Source organism: Lissotriton vulgaris, chromosome 9 (assembly GCF_964263255.1).
Source record: "Lissotriton vulgaris chromosome 9, aLisVul1.2, whole genome shotgun sequence".
Lineage (NCBI taxonomy): Eukaryota > Metazoa > Chordata > Amphibia > Caudata > Salamandridae > Lissotriton > Lissotriton vulgaris.
Window position 1 is genome coordinate 125,893,891 of NC_141697.1, and position 21,296 is coordinate 125,915,186.

Here is a 21,296-nt window from a genome sequence, read left to right on the forward strand (position 1 = left end):
GGCACATTAATGACCTTCATTAGGGCCTCCATTCCAAGTTCAGCTTTGGAGTTGAGTGTAAGATAACATCCACATTTTCCTGGAGACAGCAATATATCTTCAGTGAAGTTTCATTCACTAGGATTTTCATATGTGGGAGATTTTTCTGCCCTCGACCAGCAGTGGCCAAGGTGGTGATAAATGTCCCCACTTTAAGATGTGGGGCTAATCTGGATGATTTGGAGACCATAGCACTCTGGTCTCCAACGGAGCAGCTGTGTCCTATGGACCTGTTTGAGCTGCATGCCATTATCTGACACTGAAAGTTCTTTCCATCCCTTCATGGTTTATCAGTCCAAGTCCTCATGGACAACAGAATTTCGGTTTTGTACATTACCAAACAGGGTGCACTCACGTCCCTTGTGTCGCAAAGTGCCAAAGCTGCAGAGTTGGGCTTAGGCTCACTGGATCTAGTTGGTTGTCAGTCACCTATAAAGTTCCCTGAACCTGAGCACCTTAACCTGCGTCCTATGTCAGACCGTGAGTGGCATCTCCATCCGAAGGAGGTTTAGTTTGTCTTTTCTTTTTAGACACACCTCAGTGGACCTCTTTTTCACCCTGGGAGATTATTCACTGCCCTCAATTTTGTGTCCTCCCAATTTCCACTGCAGGTGGTTCTCGAGAAAGTATTTCCTCTGATGTGCGACTTTTCCCTCCATTAGGTATTTCCTCCCATCCCTCTGATTCCTCAGTTTTTGTGGAAGTTAACACAGGATTGGACGCCTGTGATTCTGATAATGTCAGTCTGGCCATAGAGGATATGGTACCCGGATCTAATGCGTCTGTCTCTGCGTCTTCCTATCCAACTTTCATCCTCTCGCTGTCAGAGTGGTATGTTCCACACCCCAAACTTCAGAGCCTCTACCTTCATGCCTGGAGATTGAGCAGGGCATCTTAAATTCATCTGATTTACTCACAGAGATTGTGTTTTTCGTTCTATCAGTATGTCGTCCTGCTTTGTGTTTTTCATTATATCCATAGGTTGTCCTGCTCTCCAGCTACCCTTGAGTAGCTCTCTATTGGCAGCTCAACCTAGTAGATGAAAAGCTTTTGTTTGGTTGAATTAGATATGTTTACAAAATTGAAAATAATTATAAAATGTCTGATTTCTGAACTGCAAAGCAGGAGAAATAATGAATTTAATGCTGAATTCAATGGCAGTTCATGCTGCACTGGGAGGTCATATTACTGATTGTCTTTCTTAGGTGCCAGGTTTCAAGCCTTAGAAGTATTTTTTAAATGGCTAGCTACTAATTTTCCCGCAGACTGTCTCCGAGTCTAGGTCCACTCCCTCTCCCAGATTGGGAATCCAATAGACTGCTTAGCTTTCACATTTTTTTCACCTCTATGGAAAACATAAGGCAAGGAAACTCGTCTTTGCATCTCACCTAACTATTAACAGAAGCTGTTTTGTCAGGGAAGTTTTCTCCACATTTTAAAAGGGAATCAATTTGACTTCTTAAAAAACATCACTTCCAAGAAATGTGAGATATACAGTGAACTGAAGTGCCATCCTTTCCAAACCAGGAAACAATTTGCCCACCATGGGCCTTCAAATTCTACATGACCCAGTTCTGATCCTCCTTAACTGGTGACTTGGAGCTCATGTGAGCACACATCAGAAGTGTTGTTGTGGAAAGTCTGAGCTTTAAGGTCACAAAGTTATTAGATAAGTAAAAATTGGACAATAATCTAATTATGTGGTGTGTGTGTATAGTATGGACTATTGACTGATCTGGCATTTAGAGGGAATGGCGTACAAACAGATCAAGTTTACACATGTGAATGAAACAACACAACATGCTTGTTTGTTAAATGTTAGTGCAGTAAAGGTAACATCAAAACATGTTACATCTTGGTTTATCTTCAATTGCAGATGCAAGAGCTGGAGCAAAGGGTTTTTGAGGCTGAACTGAGAGCAGAGAAGGCGGAGAAGCAGGTACAGTATTTCCTAATGACAGCATTTTTTACATTTGACGGAAGGTGTCTCAAAAGAAGCACTGTCATTGGATCAAAATCTAGGCTCATCCATTTAGAGGAGGGCGTTCTAGCTCATGTTAGGAATAGGTAAATGAGTAATCATAGTGTGGGTCTAGTTGAAGCTCTTATCATCAGACCATCGACACAAAACAAGTGTGTGGTGAATTCAATGATTTATGCCTACTACCCCTCCTAGGGTATAGGCCATCAACCAGGACTCTCCAGCCATTAATGTCTGGGCTTTTCTTTCAGTCTAACTCCAGGTGTATCCCTTCTTCTTGCAGTCAGCCTCGAGGCCTCAGCCCCGTTGATTCGGACCCTCCCTCTTTTCACTTTTTTCCTTGAGGTTTCCGGGTGCGGGCTTGCCTGGTGTGTTTGATGGGGTCTTACGGAGGGTGTGATCTATCCATCTTCAGCATCTTGTCATGATTTCTTCATGAGCAGGGAGTTGAAAAGTCTGCTGCCATAGGTCGTTGTTGAGGATGGTGTTGGGCCAGCAGATATGGATGATTTTTCCTCAGAAAGGTGTTGATACAGGTCTGGACGTAATTGCTGGTGGTGACTGTTCTGCCAAGTTTCTGCTCCATACAGAAAGACCAATTTTACGTTGGTGGTAAAAAGCATGATCTTGGTTTGCAGCATTGGGTCCTTGGAGCTTCAGATCTTCTTTAGTTGAATAACTTTGCTGTTTCTTGCCTTGACGTTGGCATCTGTGCCGCCCTGTTTGGCTATAACACTGCACAGGTAGGTGAAGGCCTCAACCTGTTCCAGTGAATCACCTGCAAGTGTGACTGCATTTGGCCGGCCGTGTTAACCTTCAGGATCTTGGTTTTCCCCAGTGGATGTTGAGGCCAAGTACCTCTGGAACTTCTTGGCAATGCAGACATGGTGATCTGATTCTCTATGAATGGTTGGGTGGCACCCACGTTGCTTAGTACATACAGTACCACCTATCACCAGACTGTTCAGGGCACAGAGATCTGCAAGCCTTTCACCATTCTCGTTCATATCGCTGAGATCATGGATGTCCATGACTTCTTCGTACCCAGTGTTGTTGTCCAGTCTTGGCATTGAGGTCCCCCATCAGTATGCTGATTTGTCTCAAGGCATTTCCCCAGGATGGACTGAAGTCTGCTGTAAAACTCGTCTTTTTCCTCTTCATTGATGTCATTTGTAAGTGCATAGCACTGGATAACATTCAGTTGATCCTCATTTTTTTGCTGTTCTGATTCTGGGACCGTGGGCTTCCCATCCACTCAGAGCTCTGCTGGTGTTAGCATCAGTGCTAGCCCCTGAGTATATGGGGTGCTCTCTTCCTCATGGCCAGAATACAGCAGCATTCCTCCTGAAGCCAGTCTTTTATGTCCGGGCTGTGTCCCTGAGTTCTCGTTGATGCCAATCAGGGCAAGGTGGTATTTTTTCATCTCCGCTGCCACTTGGACTGTCTTGCCTGTCTCATACATAGTCCTCACGTTCCATGTCCCGATGGTGATGGTCCATGTCGAAAGCAGGTGAATTGGCTTTGTGGCTTCCAGGGATCTCTGGCTTTCACTAGAAGGGCTCATATCTCTCAGTGAAGGAGATTCCTCTCTCTCAAGGCCGGTATGTCTTTTGGTCGACGTCCACATATTCATGGTGTCAACCTTTGGAAAGCATCTGCAGCCCTGTATTCAGCAGCAATAATGTTTTCTTGCATGAATTCCTGTGTAACCATCAACATTATTTTGCAGGTGAGAGCGATGGAAGAAAAGCTGAAACTGGCTGATGTGAAAACAAATGAATCTGAGAGTACCCTGTATAAGAAGTACCAAGAGCTCACCAGTGTTGTGCAGGAGAAGGAGGACGTCATTCGGAGAATGGAGACACAGCTAGAGAAACAGGTAGATCATGAATTGTATAATAAGATAGCACTTCTCACAGAGAAGTCTTTCTCCGCCTCACTAAATGCCAGTCACTTTTTATTTCACTGAAGTCAACTTCATGTGTTGCTTTATGTTAATCTCTGACTCAGTCAGTGTAGGAGAATAGGTTCCAACCCATTTCAAACACTTAGATACAATTGCATTTTGACTACCTTATCTCTGGACTTTAACTGTGAGTAAATCTCACTGAAAATGGAGTGGGAGGGCTAGCCACTAGTATCTGCCTTTTAAGTCAAGGTCTGCTGCTGTGCAACTGGGACAAAAGGCTTTGTGTTGGCTGCATGTGAACATGTGTTCTTGTGTGCAGGCTCAGTGAGTGGGAATACTGTCCTGCTCAGCCCAGTATCAGTGCACAGGGAGCCTGTTGCAGAAAAAAACCTTCAGGGATTGTTGCTGTCCTAGTGTCGGCCTTTGAACATGAGTGGACATTAGTAGTATACGTCTGTAGTGCTCAACTGTAAAGATTGTGTGCATACTGTCTTAAACATTGAGTAAAACCAGCACCAAAGTACAGTTTTGCTACAGGTAGGCCTAGAGACTAGCGTGACATATTATTCCTTTGGTAAAAATGGATTCCAAGTGCACATTAGATGCACTGTGTCCTTTCCAAGTGCACATTCAATGTACCTTTGTTATATCCTTCTGACACTAGAGGATCTGTCCTGTTTCTCTGACTTTCTACTTCTACTTTTGGCTTTTGTTCTTCTGTTGGGCTAAGTTATTTACTCTGCTGGCCAGCTGGAGGATGAAAGGCTTCCCTACTCAGTTGGGCCATTTGCCAGTGCTTCGGCCTGTTCAGTAGAAAGAAAAGGGTGGGAATGGATTGTGCATATGGTAATTACTTTTTACACTGCACCAATCCTGGGAAGGCACATCTCAAGGACACCAAAGAGGTCAAAACCAGAACTCTTGAGCCAGCCACAGGAGGGGTTCCTCTTGAAAGTTTTGGTGGGAAGGGACCAGATATCTGTGGAAGTTAGGTGTGTAATTTCAGGCTTGCAGAAAGGTCTTTCAACATACATCTTCAAGTTGCCATCTTGAAATGCCCCAACATGTTATGCAGGAGGGTTGTGACAGTGGTGGAGTAAGGATGTGTCATTCTGAGATTGGACAGGGTGTTTATGTACTGAAACGTTCGCCCCCACTTAAAAACCTCTGCATAGGGGCTAGAAGGAGCGAGAGAAGATAGATGTTGCAGAACTCCGAGAACACCGGACCACAGACTATGGTGCTGGATTCCTTGGACTTAAACCGGATGGGAATCTGTGGAATCACCTCTCCATGCCCAATGGCCCTGGCCTTCTTGCACTGTCTGCTGAGGACCCTGGAGGAGAGGGGTTTCCCCAGGAGCTTTTACAGACTGGACCTGTAGAGAGGTAACCCTCATCGGATGTCCAACCTCTGACTTATGTTATCATACAGGTGGCCTTCAAGTCACCATGGGGACTATGACCCCTGAAGCTCGTAGGCATGGTTTTCTGCCTTAAGGGCTGCAGGTTGGTACTGCTAGAGGTGATCCCAAGCTGAGGAGAAGGCCAGGCACTGCACAGAGGATGGATAATGAGTAGAGAGAGTAGTAATAAAAAGAAATCAAGCTCTCAAACAAAGACCAGGAGCAAGGGGCCAAGGTGCCACCTCCCCTGTGAAAAGTGCACCAGTGGAGCCTGAGTAAACAAGCAAAATGTGTTACCGCCAGGGAGGACTAGTTGAGCTTGGGCATGCATGGCGTTCTGCTTTGTTTGGCTTCAAATTTCCATGGCTCCCCCCCATTTCCCCAGGTTTCAAAGCAGTGGAAAAAGTGGCCGGGGCGTGCATGTGCTCCCCCTCCAAAATCACAAATGGTCCCGAGGGTTCCCATTTCCCCAGGGACTCTGGAAAGAAAAAATGTCTGTGGCATGCATGCACTCCCCCTTCCCCTTTTGATCATAAATTGTCCCCCAGAGAACCCATCTCCCCAGAGACTATTGCAAGAAGAAAGGAGGCCTGCTCCAGTTCAAGAATGGTCCTAGTGATCCACCAGTTCTGTTGGAGCCAAGGAAAGTTGAGAGCTGCCGCCCATCAAACTTGAGAGCATCCCCGGGGGCCCCCAGTGCCCCAACGCCCTCTTCCCATGCCTGGGAGCTGGCAGGAGCAAAGATTTTGCTGGCTGGCTCCAATGACGACATAGCCGAGTCAGACCGCGTGTACCGCCAGCCAGCGTGGCTGAATGGGTTTTAGGATTTCACCGGGCCCATATTCCCAACCAAAAATTAAACAAAAGGAAATAAAACCAAACTTTTATTTGGGGGAGGGGATTGCTGATGAATCAACACTGCCAGAGGCAAAAGGACAACATACGCGTGTTTCCTGCAATGATGCTGCAGGGGGAACACAAACACCACCGCCATATGAAGAAGTGTTCTGGGGGCTGCCAGAACTGCAGCAGCCCACAGAGGAGTGTCACCCAAAGGTTTCAAAAGAATGACGCTAAGTCGCCTTAGCAGTACAATTTATGCCTCCAGGAGAGGCTTGCCAATTTGATGACAATTTCTTCTTGAATATTTGGGAGGGGTCTCTCCATTGGTTTGGAGTTTGTGGTGAGGATGTCAAGTTGATGTTGATATTTGTTGATAGTGAGTAATCCTTTTTTGTCCCCGTACCTGGAACGCCGGAGAACCGCAACAACTGTGCCCCCTGTAGCGGTTTTGCCAACAACCCCGGACAACAACTCCTCTGCTGTAGTCCCCCCGCTGCCGCTCTTGTCATCAGCAACCGCAGAGCGGGGGACTACAATTCCCTTGGAGCTTTGCGGCAGGAGCCGCCACCAACATCTCCCGCCCACAGGAGGCGCTACAAAGGCCCATGCTGCCCGTGTCACAGGACGCCGGGCAAAGGGCGGGCCGTTATGTGGCCGTTCAGTGGCCGAAGGAGGCCGGGCTGGGCCACCCCCCTTGGCCCTTGACTACATCAGAGGCCACCGCGGGACTACTCTGCGGTATATAGTAAGAACTTGATATTTGTGAACATTGGGACTTACTACTTAATTGTATTATATTAGCTACTAAAATGCCCGCTTCAAAAGCTAAAAAACAAGCCAAGCCCACCTCGAATTCCCTAACAGCAATCGACCGTATGCTCCAAAAGACCATTGGAGCAGTGACGATTGCCCTTGAGCATACTGAGAGACGCCTCTCGCTACCTGTGGGGCTATTGCCCCCTCTCCTTCTGACTAATATATCTGGGACAACCAACAACACTCAGGATTCGTATGTACTACCGTCGTTTATATCCCTCCCAGGTATGCCCTCTGTAACAAATGTACATCATAATCAACCCCAAATGGACGTTACTACCATGGAACCATCTTTCCTGCCCATCACTGCAGCTCCTCCCCCTCTGGTCAATGATAACTGTGCCTCCCTGGGGGTAGTTAGTGAGGATAGGTCTCCTTCAGAACGAGCGGATGGACGAGATAACGAAGGTGATATTAGTATCCCCCTTCAATTGCGGGAGCAGGATATCTTACTTGAATCCACAAAAGATTCACTGCAAAGGGAAACGCCACTAGAGATCTTCTCGGAGGAGACCTCCTTGGTGGATCCTCAAATACCTAGATTCCCACCCACAACTCATAAAAGTCAGGGTACACATAGAAAGAGGAAACGCGGGGGATACCCTCCAAGGTAGAAGTGCTAAGTCCAGGAAAAGAACTTATACTATAGTAGGGAACGATAAAAGCTCAGGGAAAGATCGGACATCAAATACGACAAATGGGCTGGATAATGAAATACTACAATTCCCCTTAATTAAAGAATTGGTTGGGAACTTTGAGCATCTGATTAAATCACTAATACTACCCATAGTACACAGGTTAAAAATTATTACAGATAAGTTGGGAGACCTGGAAACTACAACACAAACCAATGTAGAACTGACCAGGGAGCTCATAAAACAGGCCAACAAAAATACAGTATGTAAGAAAGTAACCATACCACCGCACCCCCATGAAAATAATCATAAGATCGATACTAAAATAACCAAAGGACAAACAAATCCTAATAGTATTTCCGAAAATAAAAATACTTCGCAACAATCACAGCCCAAGGTGGTCACTAATAATCTCCCATCTTCATCTCAAACCCAATCGGGCTCAATAAATACTGGGGGCAAAAGTACGAGGGCTGTTCCTGCTAATAGTGTACCCAATAGTAGAAATAATAATAGGACAGAGGGTATTCTGGTTAAAAATAAGGAAATTCCCATACCCAGAAATAGCAATTTAAGTTCCCAAACGGGGGCAGAAAACAGAACTCGCCCAAACGTTCAAATTACTCTTCCCCCTGAATCAGCTCCTTACGTTGCTGTGCTGACGGGGGTTCCTGAACTGCTGGCAGGCCAACATGAGGACTTCAGGAGCATTAAAAATAAGGTCATCTATTGGTTAAAAATAAATAGACCCCTCCCACCAAACATTAATGGAGAGATACTACACGTGAGAAGGACAAAATGGTTGGACGTGAGATTAAAGGACATCAGTGGAGACATAATAATAATTAATTTCAAAGATCACAGGGTTATGAACTGCCTGAATGAGTGGTACCAAGAAAATGGAAATCTGGGCATACAGCTCCGACAATTACATTATTTTTATCCCAGGTCGTTGATATTACCCCAACACCAAGTTAAACTCCAATACCAGGGACAGCAAGAGGCTTATCACTACCCATTTTCAGTAGTAAATAGATACCATGCTCTTTCAGGTCTAGATGGTTTAGACTGACGCACCCAGGGTGACCCCCGTGAGGCAAATTTTCTGCTCCAAACACATTTGACTGGTGAACAATCAACAGTTGCTACCCTATTTACTAGTAATATGAGGGATACAAATGACGTTTCTCCTCAAAGAATTAGCACTGACTTTATGTCAGTGCCGCTAAGTGATCCATCATCTCCATCCATCAGTGAAAATCTTGGTACTATAATCACCTTGAATGTAGCGGGTCTTGCTGGAAAAATTAATGATATTAGTTTTCAATCGATAACAATGACCCATTCTATTATAGCCCTCCAGGAAACATGGGCAATTGAAGAATCCCATTTACTGGGATATAAAACTATTTTTACCCCAGCTGTACCTAGCAGAAGAGGAAGACACACGGGAGGTTTGTCCCTGTATTTATCAATCACCACTGGCCCAACCGTTCTTAAAAGCTTCACTGATAGTAATTATTATCAAATCCTAATTACAACTTGGGGCTCTCAAAAAAACCTAGTTATGGTAAATTTCTATAACAATATCCCCATAACACAAGTAGAGAATGTTCTAAAAAAATGCGCAGCTATCCTTAGTAACATCGAAGAAAGCTTATCAGGAGACATGGCCCTTATATGGGTAGGAGATTTTAATTGCTCCTTATGTCCGAGGAGTCTACAGGGTGTGTGTGGTCCAGTTAGAGCCAGAATACGAACACCTAGAGTGGATAAGAAATACAAACCCGCTCCTACAGACCTGGCATATATAAAAGGCCAGTTGCCTTTAGACTCTATTGTTGTAACTAACGCCCGTAAAAGAGCTGATTCTTAAACCACAGGCAAGGCCCTCCTCCTGATAAGGAGTCAAAATGTATTGATTCCTCAGGCAAAAGAGTGGCTTCCCAGGCGGCTAACCATTGGCATATTGCCATTGCTCAGGCTCTGTTAGCACGCTATGAAAGGGCTCACTATGACGAGTTGGAAAAACTCATTCAACATCTGCCGGATGAGTATAAAACTAAAGCTAACAACCTCATCCAGGAAGGGAAGCTCATCACCAGCACTTCCATAAAATGCGCACTGGATGCAGCAGACATAGCATCCCGCGCCATCAACACTGGCATACTCTTACGCAGGCATGCTTGGCTTCGAATCTCTGGATTCAAGCAGGAGGTACAATCCTCCATAATTAATCAGCCCTTTGATAAAGAGCATCTGTTCGGGCCATCAGTAGATACTTCATTTGAGAAAATGAAGCATGACCCCAAAACAGCAAAGTCCATGGGGGCCTTAGAATTGCCTTCTAATCAGGGTTCCTTTTGCCGCTCCTTTTATAGGGTTGGCTCATAAACCGTGTCATCAGAAAATCCCTCCTCCTCGTATAAAGGTAACAACCACTCTAAATCCCCCAGGAGGCTATTTTAGAGGAAACTACAGAGGAAATAATACCAAGGGAAGAGGGAGAGGTAACTCCACTCGCACTTCCCCTGCCAATAAGCAGTGACTTACATCCGCTACCCCCGACCATCCCACCCCTGTCAGGGGTCGTCTCACAATTCCTACCTGTCTGGAATTCCATTACCTCAGACAAGTGGGTCAGACAAGATCCAATATGGTTACTGCCTGGAACTTACCAGCACTCCCCCAAATATTCTTCCAAAGCAACGTGTAATGTCACCAGAACATCTCACAATCCTGAAACAAGAAGTTCTCTCTCTCTTACTAAGACATGCAATAGAACCAGTCTCGCTCCATCATCAGAACAGGAGTGTACTCCCTATACTCTTTAATTCCAGAACAGGACAGCTCTTTAAGGCCTATACTAGACCTCAGACAGCTAAATGTTTACATTCAGTCAGACCACTTCCACATGGTCACTCTCCAGCAGGTGCTCCCATTACTTCAACAAGGCGACTTTCTATCCACTCTGGATTTAAAGGAAGCCTACTTCCATATTCCCATCCACCCAGCTCACAGAAAATATCGATCGTTCGTGGTGGACGGACACCATTATCAATTCAAAGTTCTCCCCTTCAGGGTAACTACGGCACACAGAGTATTCACCAAGTGCCTTGCAGTGGTCGCAGCTCATTTAAGAAGACCGCACATTCACGTCTTCCCTAACCTGGACGACTGGCTAATAAAAGCCAAATCACAACGCAGCTGCATACTCAACACTCACAAGGCAGTACAGCTGCTTCACAACTTGGGATTCAAAGTAAACCTCACCAAGTCTCACCTACAGCCGTCCAACACACAAGCGTATCTAGGAGCTACAATAGACACTTGCAAAGCTCTAGCATACCCCAACCCAGTCAGGATACGCAAGATGCGAAATCTGATATTACAAGTTCAGGCCCAACACTCGCTACCAGCCCGAGTGTTCATTCAATTTATCAGCATGATGGCTTCTTGCATTCTAATTGTCCCTTCTGCGTTGTCAGTCTGATGTTATTGCACCAGCGTGTGGGGACTCACAGTAATTGACAAGGCCAGAGTGTTGAACACTAAAAGGAGCATGTAGGATGGTACTGAGGAGCAATGGATGAATGCAATGCGTCACTGTATCTGGCCTGCGTGCCATCGCTGCTGGCCTCAACTTGTGACTTTGTCCCAGTCTGGTGCGACCAGATAACCACAGTTAGTGTTTTGTGCTTATTAAGCACGATTTTTACCTAAACCTTTAAAATTCCATATCTCCGGTTCTACTAATTAGATTTTTATTGTCAAATAATATATTAAAATGTATTCTCTTTTTCTTGGTGTGGGATTTTTCTTGTGTTGTGTTTTCACTTTATTACTGTTTGTGTCCTGCGTAAATACTTTAAACATTGCCTCTAAGTTAAGCCTGACTGCGTTTGTGCCAAGCTGCCAGAGGGTTAAGCACAGGTTATTTTAGTGGCTTTTTGTGGTTCACGAGGACAAGGATTGCTGCTGTTGCTTGAGTAAGGTTTCACCCCCTCAACCAACAACCCATTTTCCCATATGAAGCTCGCTTTATGAAATAGTTGAGACACTCATTAGGGTGGGGGGCGGGGGGGGGGTCCCATTTGCTGCCCTTTGGGCATGCATTTATATTGGATACGAAGAATGGCCGCATCAGAATTGACAGCATTTGTGTGTCCCTGTTCATGTTAACCAGGACCATTTGCAAATGTAAAGGACGCTACCAGCCATCTCTGTGTATTACTTGCCTAAATAAGCTGCCAATGTATTCTAAAGTTGTAACTCAAGTTACCTGGCTCTGTTTTTGTATTTTTTAGTGTTTCCACGGTTACATTTACTCAGAAAAATCCCCGCCTTACCTGTTCCTTTAATCCTGGCTTTTGGCGTGTATATAATATTTGAATAAACTTCAATTAATGTCATTCTAGTGTGCTCCATTTCACATTGATGTAATGACAGCCCTCTAAACAGTATCTGATTGTTGGGTTGTATGCCTTGGCTTTGTCGTAATCCACTTAATCTGCTTGTTTACTTCAGGTGCACCTAAGAGCTCAGGAAGCAAAAATCATCGAAGAGAAAGCAGCAAAAATCAAGGAATGGGTGACGTTTAAGCTGAAGGAGGTATGTCTGTTCTGATCCCTGTTTATCGCAGCGCCCTGGGTAATTCATGATAATGACATGCTGGGAACAGATCACATACAGCACCAAATTGGAGGGTTTGTGGCTCCTTTATCTGCAGACAGTCATCATTATGTTGCTAAGACTAAGAACAGGTCTCTGTCGTCAGCTGCTCAGTTTAAGGCAATGTTTTGGTTCAAGGTCTTTTTATAGAGTGGCAGAGGAGACTTTTTAAAATGGATTAGAGATGCAGTCAGATCATACACTGAAGTGTAACACCCAGAAGAAGACTAGAAGAAGCCACTGGAGCAGGACGATGGACCAGAAGAAATACTCTGGATTACATGAGCAGGGTGTTGAGAAAAAAGTTGGGAGGACAGCATAATGCCCACATCTAAAGTAATGAGAAGCGCAGGCATCAGCAGAGCGGGAACCAGATCTAGTAGTTTCATGAAGGTTGTTGAGAAGTTTCAGGCAGGAGCAGGATGAGGGCCAGACATATTTTGGCTTTGAGAGTGATGACAAACAACAGACAATTAATTGTGGGTTTCTAACGCGCTAGAATCGACTCCCGAAGGAGTATCGCTGCGCAGTAGACTGCTGGGGAACCCGTCCTGGCTTTCCCTGTGAGATGGTCCCTACTGGTAATCTCCAAGGTGAAACCAGGCATCCCTGGCGAATGTGGGGGGCCGTTGTGGAGATGAGGCACGCTAATGCCCAGAGTTGCCGAGTGTGATCCCTGCTTAGAGTAGGCACTGAGGTGAGAATTATCAAGTCCACTGACCCTGGTCTACGACCCTGCCGCGTCGGGAATTGAAGCCTGGTCCCGGGCCGTCCTCTGCTCCCGGGTCTGCCGCCTCTAACCAGTGAGCCACACCACTCCACTAATAGCAATAGCAGGACAATGGTAACAATGAAACAAGCTTCGATAAAGCTGATAGGTCTTTATTATGCAAGAGATTGTGGCTTTTTTAATGCCTTATGCCATGATGTACAGCATGGATAAAATTAAAGTTATCAAAAAAGTGCTATGATGCAGCCAGCACTGGCGTTGCGTGATAGCGATTTTTATTTTCGGGTGGAAGAACAGGATGGGCAATGGGGAGGGGGGATATAACAGCGGAGGGGTGGAGACGAAACAGACAGCAACATGGAGAAGTGATGGATAGTGAGGGAAAGCAGCAACATATGCGGGAAAAAAATAGCACTTCAATCAGGGGGCAAACGGACATCAATTAAATAATCTGTGCTTGGTCCATGCGTCAGAAAAAGGAATGGAAGTGCTGCCCATTAAGGATGCAGCAAAGCGCAGTGACATAGACTTCAACAAATCGGCAAACAAGGGGTGGGTTGCAAGTCCTATGTTTTATACAATAGATCCTCGCTAGGGAGAGCGCATATTCATTCGCTGTCGCAAGCTGTACCCTAAAGAAAACTGACACATAGTCCCTGATTATCAGTTCCATCATACTGACTGGGTGCAAACTCCTTATTCTAGATTAATGTTTCTGATGGACACATCTACCTACAGATTCCTTACCTTAGAATACTCCCCAGGCTTCTTCCAGAAAGTATTTCCTTAGCTGTGTCCCTGTGAGCCATTAGGTACCACTATACAGCTACGTGCTGATGTCGGTTCCTTTATTTAGATGCAGATCCAGGGCTCCTGATCTCATGTTAATTGATTTCCAATGATATCTAAAACAATGTCACCGGTGTGCTGGGGAATGATGCCAGCAGATGTCAGTTACTGACCCACATGAGGTGTGTCTTTGGTGTTTCGGCTTGGGATGAGATTAATTTGTGCAATAAGTGTGCCCTCATGCATCTGAAGGCGATCTGAGAGCGGGAGTAAAGAGGAATGTTGCTAAGCACAAGAAGTTGCGGCATTCACGCAATTCCCACTCACGATCCACATGGACTCTGTCCCGAGGCTGTTCCTTTGACTACTCAATTTGGAAGTGATAGAATAAAATTACTAAACGGACAGCAACATGAAATAAACATTAGACATAAGGGTAAGATGGCGTGAGACTTACCGGTGCAAGAGGGCAGATGCTGTAACTTGCCCCAGGCATACTCCAGACCCTGTGCAGGAACCGCAGATATAAACCCATACAGCACTGGAAGAGAGAAGGCCTAGACAAGAAAGCAAACTGAGAAGATGATAACGAAGCAGGAATTAATAACAAAGAGTTAGGGAAACATAGGACTAAGGGTAACTAAATAAGGGAGAAAATAAGGCGAAGGGTCAAACAAGCAGAGTTCTAACTATAGTGAAACGCGAAGCAGTATGACAACCACTGTTGCCTGACTCTATGCAGGCGGGGTCGAAATATTTGGGTTGCTACTAATTACCTGGAAGTGTGCCAGATTGTGCTGATCTTCTAGTTTCTGGAGCTGTGCATGTGAGTCTGGGAAAATTTGCTTTTGAGTGTGTATTTTCCACTATCCTGTGTGCAGGTCCCTCCAAATTCCCAGTCGCTTCTGCCCAAACGTGGCTTGTGACCTGACACTGAAGCCACTGGCGCTGGAAGATGATTGTTGCTGATGCCAATGTCTGGCCCAAATTGACTTCAGCCTGAGCCCTACCAATGTATTGCTCAAAATAGCAAGTGTAACCTGTCTAACCCAGTGCCTCTGCCACGTCACACCCACGAGCAGAGGCTCTATTCACTTTTTGGTTCTGACTCTGATCCTTTACCAGAGCTGGGGATACTCCTAAGATGTTAATGTTGATGATAATGATGACGATGGTGATGGGAATAGCTTGCCTCACTCCATATACTGATACTGATGATTCCTTCTACATTGATTTAGCACGTGGACTTGGCGCCTCGTCTCAGACAGAGCTTGACTCGCCTCTTGGGCCCCTGACGGAAGAGAGTGCCTCATTTGCTGTGGTGGTACAAAAGGCAGCCGAGTCACTGGAACTGTAGCTACCCTCAGTTTAGACCAAACCAAATGTTCTAATAGAGATTTTTGAAGCCTGGGCCAATGAGTTCTGAGTCCTTTTAACAATGCCCTTACTAATACTTTGACAGGCACCTGATTGAAGCTTTGTTCCTGGCCACCTGTGAATAGGCAGGTGGCCAGACATCACTTATCCGTGCCAGGTTTTCTCACCAAGAACCTACTGTACAGGTCTCGACTAGTAAGGTGACTGTTAACTCGTTTCTAACCCCTCCTCCAGATAGGGAGTCCAAGAGAATTGATGCTTTTGGCAGGCACATTTTCTTCCACCATTATAGCACTGTGCTCTGTTTGTTTGCTGTGCCATTACACCCATGCCGTTTTGAACTTGGCCAGCAAGGTCTTATCGATCTTAGGACTTCTGTGGCCCAGATGATCCATGATGGATAGGACGTTGCCATTTGTTATCCACACGTCTGGACATTACTGATTGCTTAGGTAAGGTAACCAGTACCAGTGTTGTCCTTTCTTGACTTGCTCAAATGTGTTCCACAGGATATTCTGACGATGTTTAGGCCTCCGTCATGGATATGACTATTAATGGGTACCATCTTTTGAATAAGAAGGCGACTCTGCCATAGAGCACTTTAAGGACAGCAGGGCTTATGCGCACTGCTTAAGGCTGATGACCCCTGCTAGTATAGACAGCTAACATTCCCAATCAGTGATGCAGCAGGCAGCCCATTCCTTGCAAAGCCATGGATGTACATGTGGCAGGCAGCATGCAGGCCGGCCAGCAGGGACATCCGTCCTACACTTCCTCTTCCCCTGCTACAACGGACACACAACCACTTTAGTTTGCCCCTAGTGATGCATGCTCAACCACTGAGGGGTAGAATTCAACACTTCTTCCCATGTTGGAGATCAATTTCGTCTTGCAGAATGGTCTTAAAAATAATTCGAAATGACTATACCCTGCCTTTCCTCTCCACCATCCCCACTATTCCTTCTACAGCAGCGAGAAGTTTGGAAAAACACCTATCTGTTCTGTTGCATGGGGTGCGGTTGTTGCTCTCCAAGGTGCTATTGAGAGGCTGAAATCAGAACGAGAGGGTGGATGTAATGCTTGTCATTTCCTCATTCCGTAGGACTGGGGCCCACAGATGTTATCTGCTATTCAGGGTAGGCAGTATCATTTTTAGTTTACTGTGCTCTCCTTTGGCCTGACCCTCAGTGTTAAGGAAGGTGATGGTGGTGGTTGCTTTCCATCTTTGGAAGTTAAGGAAATCCATATTCTCGTACGACTAGCTGTGGAAGGTGGGCTTGACACAGTTAGTCGTTGAACACATCTGGATGATGGTTTACCTCTTTACTTTGTAGATGCACCATCAATGAGACAAAGTACCACCTGACTACTTTTCATTGGGTTACAGTCTTTGGGGCAGTCCTGGACACAGTACAGTTCAGGGCTTTCCCTCTACTGCAACGAGTCCACGATATTTGGAAATGATCCCAATGTTTGAAGCTCTGTAATGGAATTTGAAGTTTTAGTGAGCAAAGCACCATGACCGTATGCCCGATCATAGCCGGCCCCACACCTTTATCTGCTCAGACCTGACTATGGTGACAGACGTGTCTTGGCTGGGCTGAGGAGACCGAGATCAGGAAACTCTTGCTCTGAAGTGCTGAAGGCCTTTGTGCTGTCCATTAAGAGGAGGTGGTGCAGCTTCTCATGATAACACAGCCTCAATGTTTACTGCAACAAGCCAGGTGAAGAAAGATCCTGGGTCCTGTTTCAAAAGGCTCTGTCCCTTGGAGGTAGTTAGAGTGTGAGGGCATTTTACCAGTTGCAAGCCACCTAGCAGGGTTCTGAATACTAGAGCAGACAATTTGATCAGGCGGTGTCTGGCAGATGATGAGTGGCATCTACATCCGGAGATGCAGAAGGACATCTCCCAGCAGTGTGGAGAAAACTGGCTACATCTGCATTCTGGTTAGAATGGAGCACAGGACTGCTAAACACCTTGACCCTGCCGCTCTACCCCGTGTTCTGAAAAAGCTCAGGAACAATCGTCCCAGGTCATCCTTGGGTTCTGGATTAGGCCACCAGAGTGTGATACTCAGACCTTCTGGGCATCAGCATTTGTCCCCCAGTCAGACTGCCACTTTGCAAGTGCACTTTGGCTCAACAACAAGGCAGGATCCGCCACCAAATTCGGGCAATCTATGCCTACATGCATGGAAATTGAGCAGCTCCAATTGCCTGTGCTTGGCCTGCCACTTAGGGGGTGAAATGTATCTTTGCCCCACATGCCCTTCCGCAAGATCCATTTATGCCGGGGGCTTGGAAAAGTGTGTGGCTTGTGTTGGCGTTTGCATTACAAGCAAACTGCTTGAAGTTCTGTTGTTTGCTACATCTTTCTTCCAGTAAAGCCTTGCAGAGTGCACTATAAATGGTTATTTTTCTGAGGGTCTACGTTTGCCGGACCCACCATCCTTGTTTCACTCACATGTTGTGTTAAGGTTTATTAAAGGTTTGTTAGACTTGTTCCTTCCCAAACTGTTTGTTGTGCCACAGTGGGACCTTAATGTGGTATTGATATTTCTTATGAGTACACCCTTGGAGCTGATGCATAACTGTTCGCTACATCTCCTGGCCTTAAAAACAGTCTTCCTCATTGCTGTTACATCAACACATTGCATGAGTGAACCTACAACACTTTTTAGAGCAGCTGCCCTACACTACGTATTTCCTGGATAAGCTGGTGCTGAGGACTCTGGCACCATTTTTTAAGCAAAAGTCACTTCCATGTTGGGCAATCCATCACTCTGCCAGTGTTTTTTCTTAACTTCACTCTTGGAAAGAGGAGTAGGAGAGGCTCCATTGATTGGACTGCAAATAGGCTTAACACTTTTAGATTCATTATATCAAGCACCATCTAGTGGACAATCTGCTTTTTTTTAGGTCCCCTGGAGTAAAGAAGGCAAAAGGTGGTGCAGTGCTCCTGGTATCGTACCTATTGCTGATTTCTGCCTCACAATTTACATTGTCCTATTGCTGATTTCTGCCTCGCATTTTACATTGTTTGGATTCATAGCTGCGCCGCGCTCTGTGACACTGCTGTGCCTTTCTGCCTATTACAATTGCATTTCGAGTGTGGTGTGCTTCGTGATTTGCTCTGTACAGCGCTTTCTGGCTTCACTTGGTATAGCGCTTTCCTCTGCTGGCCTGAGATAGTCTTGCCCTGGCATAGCGCTCCATTATCATTGTGGCTTTTGTTGTTGGAGACCCTCGCAACATCTGTTTACCTGACTGCCATTTTGTTTATTTTCGGCCCGTCCCTGACCCTCCCTGCACCTCGCTCCCGCCTCCCAGCTGCCCCTCCCACGCTCCGCCCCCTTCACTATCCATTTTAGACACATGTCCCAACGTGCAGCGTCCACGCGCTACGGCCGCGCCCAAGGTGCGCCAAAGGTAAGCCCGTCTACGCCCGTCCGCGCCTGGACCGCGCCCAGCGCCATTCCCCCTGGTCCAGGCATCACCCACCCCTCCCGCATTACATACGAGGCCTCCACCCTCTTAGCTCTTAACACCGGCCAACTCCCTAACTGCTCCCAAGCAGCACCAGGACACACCCATGGACCCTTCAGCTGCCACTCCTGCAAATTTACCTGCATCAAGACCCACATCAAACCCTCAAACATCAAACAAAGATCCAATACCAACCACCTTAAATGCATCCTTCTCAACACCCGCTCGGTTCACTAACACGCCATCGACCTTTGGAATCTACTCGACACCATTTCTCCGGATATCGCCTTCCTAACAGAAACCTGGATGAATGCCTCTTCAGCTCCAGACATCGCCATAGCCATCCCAGACGGCTACAAGATCATCCATTAGGACCGCACCATCCAAACAGGAGGAGGCATCGCCATCGTCCACAAGAACACCATCCGCGTTTCAACCAGCTCAGAAGACAACCTCGCTATCGCCGAACACCTTCACTTCCAGATCCACACCGACCCCAAGACCACACTTAGAGGCACCCTCCTCTACAGGCCACCAGGACCCCGCACTAGAATCAGCGAAGACATCACTGACTTCATCACCCCACACGCCCTCCCCTCAGAAGAATACATTCTACTCGGAGACCTCAATTTCCACCTGGAAAAGAGCAACAACAGTAACACTACCACCCTCCTGGACAACCTCGCCAATCTCGGACTCAAACAACTTGTTAACACCCCCACACACTATGCAGGACACACACTCGACCCTATCTTCACTTCCAGCAAGCATATCTCCTTCACGCACACCACAGCCCTCCACTGGACGGACCACAGTTGCATCCACTTCATTTACAATAAGACCACGATCCACAACCGCCCTCAACCAACTCTGCGAAGAAATTGGAACAAAATCACCATCGAGCAGATTTCCACATCGCTTCTTCAAAACCCCCCGGCCTACTCAACGAACCCTAACCAAGCCGCCATCACCCTCACACAATGGTTAACCCAAACCGCCGACAAACTAGCACCATTGAAAAAACATCAAATCAAGCAAGGAAGCAAGAGCGCCCCCTGGTTCAACGATGACCTTAAGAAATCCAAGAAGCTCTGCCGCTCCCTTGAGAAAACGTGGAAAAAAGACCCAAACACTATCACCCAAGCCGCCTTCAAAAACGCCACCCGCGAACACCACCAACTAATCCGGACAGCCAAGAAATCAGCACTCCAAGACTGACTAGACAAAAACGCCCGCAACAGCAAGGAACTTTTCAACATCATCAAAGAATTCACCAACCCCACTGCCAGCTCAAACGACATCACCCCCTCTCAAGTCCTCTGCGACTCCCTCGCCTCATTCTTCCATGACAAAATCGCCGACATTCATAACAGCTTTGACAACCAACCCGCATACAATTCAACCACACTTGCCTCCGAACCTGTAACTCCTCCGAATAACCTTCTCAACTGGAACCCAATCACCACAGAAGACACCATTCGCCTAATGAACTCCATCCACTCAGGATCCCCTACAGACCCTTGCCCCCATCACATCTTCAACAAAGCAAACTCCATTATCGCACCCCATCTCCGAGACGTCATCAACTGCTCCCTCAACTCCGCCACATTCCCAGAAAGCTGGAAACACGCCGAACTCAGCGCCCTTCTGAAGAAGCCCACAGCTGACCCCACCGAACTCAGAAATTACCGCCCCATCTCGCTCCTCCCTTTCCCTGCCAAAGTCATTGAGAAAGCCATCAACAATCAGCTCGCCGCCTTCCTCGAAACCAACAAATCACTCGACTCCTCATAGTCTGACTTACGAGCCAAACACAGCACCGAGACCGCCCTCATCGAAGCAACAGACGACATTCGAACACTACTGGACAACGGAGACACAGTCGCCCTCATCCTCCTTGACCTTTCTGCAGCCTTCGACACAGTCTGCCATAGCACCCTGATACAACGCCTCAGAAACATCGGAATTCAAGGAAAAGCATTGGATTGGATCATCTCGTTCCTCGCTGGAAGAACTCAGAGAGTCCGCCTCCCCCCTTTTAAGTCAGAGGCCACCGAAGTCATCTGCGGCGTCCCGCAAGGATCATCTCTCAGCCCCACCCTCTTCAACGTCTACATGAGCCCCCTCGCAACCATCGCACGTCAACACAACCTCAACATCATCTCCTACGCTGAGACACTCAGCTGATACTCTCACTCACCAAAGACCCAATCTCCGCCAAAACCAACCTACATGAAGGGATGAAAGAAGTAGCCGAGTGGATGAAGCACAGCCGTCTAAAACTGAACTCTGACAAAACGGAAGTCCTTATCTTAGGCGCACCCCCTTCCGCCTGGGACGACTCTTGGTGGCCAACGGCCCTAGGAAAAGCCCCCATACCGACGGACCACGCACGGAACCTGGGCATCATCCTGGACTCCTTACTCTCGATGAACAGACAAGTCAACGCCGTCTCATCATCATGCTTCAACATCCTACGCATGCTCCAAAAAACATTTCGCTGGATCCCCACCGAAACAAGAAAAACGGTCACCCACGCACTGGTAACTAGCCGTCTGGACTACGGAAACACCCTTTACGCCGGTACCACCGCAAAACTGCAGAAAAAAAACTCC

The 21,296-nt window shown here is 46.7% G+C and overlaps 1 protein-coding gene across 1 annotated transcript in view; it reads left to right on the forward strand.

The window, feature by feature from the left end:
- Positions 1–21,296, forward strand: part of PLEKHH1 (pleckstrin homology, MyTH4 and FERM domain containing H1) — a 301,189-nt gene that overhangs the window by 106,478 nt on the left and 173,415 nt on the right. Inside the window, exons 3-5 of the mRNA XM_086937161.1 lie at positions 1,916–1,978; positions 3,750–3,899; positions 12,156–12,239. Coding sequence (XP_086793287.1) covers positions 1,916–1,978; positions 3,750–3,899; positions 12,156–12,239 — 297 coding nt within the window. The remainder of the gene's footprint in view (positions 1–1,915; positions 1,979–3,749; positions 3,900–12,155; positions 12,240–21,296) is intronic.